The sequence below is a fragment of the Dendrobium catenatum genome, unplaced genomic scaffold, assembly GCF_001605985.2.
Source record: "Dendrobium catenatum unplaced genomic scaffold, ASM160598v2 fragScaff_scaffold_1661, whole genome shotgun sequence".
Lineage (NCBI taxonomy): Eukaryota > Viridiplantae > Streptophyta > Magnoliopsida > Asparagales > Orchidaceae > Dendrobium > Dendrobium catenatum.
The window spans coordinates 187,272-191,322 of NW_021320123.1; the positions used below are offsets into that span (position 1 = coordinate 187,272).

The 4,051-nt window shown below is 36.3% G+C and overlaps 1 protein-coding gene across 1 annotated transcript; it reads right to left on the reverse strand.

Moving 5' to 3' along the window:
• Positions 1-516: 516 nt before the first annotated feature.
• On the reverse strand, positions 517-4,051 carry LOC110098933 (the record flags this gene model as incomplete). The annotated part of the gene is given in 5 exon segments (XM_020825890.2): positions 517-1,103; positions 2,258-2,393; positions 2,742-2,870; positions 2,977-3,035; positions 3,598-4,051. Coding segments are annotated over 5 exon segments (1,138 nt in total), but the record flags the coding sequence as incomplete, so codon positions are not given.

Here is a 4,051-nt window from a genome sequence, read left to right on the forward strand (position 1 = left end):
GTATACTTAAAAAAGTATTTTTTTTTAAATAAAATAATATTAATGATATTTTTATATGTGTGAAAATTATAAATATGAATGTATTAATGGATTTATGTGTGTTTGAACTGATATTCATCTTAGAAGATTGAAAATTAGACTCTAATTGTGATCAAAAATATTTTTGGAATAATTTTCTTATTGCTTTTTATGGCAATTTTTTTTTTCTATAACAAATTTTTTGAAATCCAAAGTTATCCCAAAGAAACCCAAATTTAGCTGATTTAGGCTTCGTTTGGGACGGCTTTCTTATTGTTTCATAAAGTAAATTTTCAATAATTTTTTATACTAGAAAGCTGCTTTAAAAAGCATAAAGAAAGTCGTCCCAAACGAAGGCTTAACCAGATCTTATATCAGGTTCAACAGCAGGAGATGATTTCCTTGCTTAGGCAATGAGATAATTGACACATGAAACTGGTATTGAAGAAAATCTTCTGAAAATTGAATGAAAAAAAAAGTAAAAAAAGCAGGTCAAAAAAGAAAAAACTTGCTCAAACTTTACATTCACAAAGACATAATAATCTATCATTAATCAAATGAAAAATACAACATCAGCTTCAAAAAGCACCTTTTTCCCCCTATTTAAAACATTATTTGTCTTCCCCTTAACAAATACAGTATAAGAAAAAAAAAAAAAAAACTGCAACAAGACAGCTTTCTTTATGATACAGTTCAAAGAATAATGGAGTTTAGAAAAAACATAGCTAATGGCCTTCAATATTACCAATATCCTTCCTCAGTACAAAGTTGCCAGATTCATTTCTGGTGAAGAGCTTCTCGACTAATTCGTCCCAGTTTGTTCTCCCACTGGGCTTGGATTCAGTTTTTGAGTGAGTTCCATTCTGGTTTTCTGAGTGTGAGGAGCTGATAACTCCTTCATTCTGGTTCTTTAATGGCGCAGAGTCAATCTCACCTTCTGTGGGTTCTAATGGTGAGATTGCATGAGGCACATTCAAGGTGACTGCTCTTTCTAATGCACCTTTGTATTCCTTTTCTAGGGTTTGTTTCCTTTCCATTTTCTGCTGAGTTGGAGCTGTTGTAGTTTCAGCATCTTCCTTTCTTATCTGCAAAAAAGAGCAAATCAATCTCTTATTTTAGTTTTGTCTGAAAGTTCATTTTTCCAAACATTGTTAATCCCATCCCGCCTTTCATTGTTTTTTTTTCTTGTTTGAGTGCTTTATAAATCCTACTTTGATTCATACTTGCTTCATTGTTACATGAGTACTCCATTTTGTATGAGTTCTTTTTACATATATTGGTCATCAAATATCCTTCGTAATATTTTTGAATAAGAAAAAATCTAAAATAGTCTCTAATGATTTATGAATCAAAGTAAGGCTATCTCAATTGAATTTTTCATGTTTTAAATAGATTTCTCCATAATTTTAAGTTTTCCATTGCTGAACATCTTGAATCGAGTTTTGTTTGGGACTGAATGGATTCAAAACAGAAAAAATAGAATATTGCTTCCACTTTAACCAGCACCTGAATGAACTCCGAACTACATTCAGCAGCTAAATGTCTTTGGATTGCAGCGGCAGAAAAGCAGCAGAAAGCAAAATAACGGCAGGAAGAGAAGAGAGCAAAACAATGCCAGCAACAGAAGAAAACAAGAGCAGAAATAAAAGCAACATTGCCAAGCACCTTCCAGCACTTTTAGGGGTCTTCGGATTGGAAAATTATTACGTGTGGGTCCATATTTGTTCGAAGATCAATAAAAATGCATAACGTCGCCCCAAAAAAATGTACCACGCTTGATATAGAGCGCTCGCTATCGCTCGGTACCAAGCCCAGAACCGGACGGGAGAACCGTCCGGTGTCCACATAGAATAATACCTCCTTCGATTGGGATCTGGAAAAGTCACGGTTTGAGCTGCAGCGCTTGGAAATCGAAGAGGTTTTTGGACAAATGTTCAACTAAGAGGAATGATCAATCTGCCAGGACATAATTTATTCTACTCAAGTAATGCTAATACCACTAGCCCTATTCTAGTTATTTGGGGCAAACTTTATAATTTTACTTCTACATCAATTTCTATATAGTCTTAATGCGAGATGCTAACTTTAATTTACGAATGAGCATAACATTTTTAAATTGAAAAAAAAAACAGGGTTATATTTTTCAGATTAATTTACAAATTAAAGGAGAGGATACAGAGCAATATTAACAAATAAAAACAGAGAAAATTCAGTGGTTGGATTTGTGTTTTGCTCTTACATCGAATATCTTCTGAGCTTCTCGCTCTATCCACAGAAGTGCATGATCAGATGTGGCATTACATGACAGGACAATATGCTCAAATCTGCCTTCAACTGGAATTGCAGTCCTAACCTCAGGGGGGAATCTTCCACACCTGCATGAACCATATCACCAAAGCCAGCTTCAATCACATATTATTCCTATAAAGTTTTCATAGAATAGAACGTACATATAAAAGTTGAATTATCCACCCTGTGCCAAAGCCTAATCCTCCATTAATTATTCTGTGCATACGTTGAATGCTGTCCGGAAACCAATCAAAATGCGCCAGATCACCCCTGTGCTCGGTACTGCGGCTTAGTACCGCTGTAGTGGCGCATTCTGGTTAGCCTCCAGATGGCGTTTTGCCTCTGGTCTCCGCACAGAATAATTATTTCTAAAAAATGAATTAATCACAAGAAAAAAAAAATAAAGAAAAAAAAGGTCGAAAGCATGTTGCTACCTGCAAAATTTTCTCTCAACAATGTGATACAATCGCCCAGGAGCATAAAGCCTTCTTGGATCATTAAGCTTTCTGCTTTCTGGTATAAAAGTATCCCTCAAGCAAACTAAAAATAGAAAGCATGGCAAGCTGTCCAAGAGCATTATAACAATAAAAGCTATTTAAAAACTTAATCATCAAATTCACGATCAGCATAAATTAAAGTAATTTGAACATAAAAACACTAAAAACTCACCAGAATATAGATCCAAAAATATGCTCTAATGGAGTAGGAGTCCTCGGCAAGAAATCATCCTGCAAGATTTAGTAGTATTGAAGAGTCGCCATAAAATGCAAGCAGAAAATATGCCTCCGAAGTTCCCAATATTTAACAAGAAGAAATCAAAATAATTCAACCGCTAAATCTATCTCGCACTTCAAGTCAGAGGACTTTGAACTCCAACTTCATACGCTGGACATTATAAACCAAATATTTAAAGCAATCCTTTGAAAGTTTAGTCAAGAATGGACTAAAACTTCGAAAAACAAAAAAAAACCGGAGAGAAGAATATCTCGAGCCATTTTTTTCACATCAATTTAAATCTGTTTTCCATAATCTAAAATGCTTCAGTCCAATCGATAAATTAAACATTCCGAATCTTACTAAAACGAATTCTATTTCAAGAGTACCCTATCCCACTGCATACGGATTAGATTCTCTTGTTTTCTAAACCCCAAAATAACCATCGAATCAATGAATAATCTCACAAAATCCACCAAGCTTCCAATTCAGCAAAGCCATTCCTACACTCGGAAAACCTAAAATTATTTTCGATTCGATAAAAAAAGAAAACGAAAGAAAGAAAAGAAAAATCACCTGTAGCACGACGGAATTAATCACATCAGCATACTTCACGGCAAGATTCAACGACATACACCTAGCTGGCGCAATTGCATAACACCGGATCCGTCTCCTTTCAATCCCCCCAAACTGATCCCGATGATTCACCACAATCACCGTCATCAGCGCCGCCACTCCAGACCCCAATGAATGCCCGGCAAAAACCAACTTATATTCCTCCCCCACCTCCCCAATCACCCGCCGCAGCATCTCCGTCTCCCGATTAAGAATAAATGTAGCCGCCTTAAGCAACCCATGATGCACATAACCGCCATCGAACATCTGCCTTCCCAACCGATTATCCAGTAAAACCTTGTAATCGCTCTCACGGGAGAGATTGAGGCCGCGAACGGTTAGAATGATCTCGCGATGGTCATGATCGGCGTAGATTAAGTAGGGAGGGCATCGGCCCTCGGTTTCTTCGTAGGGC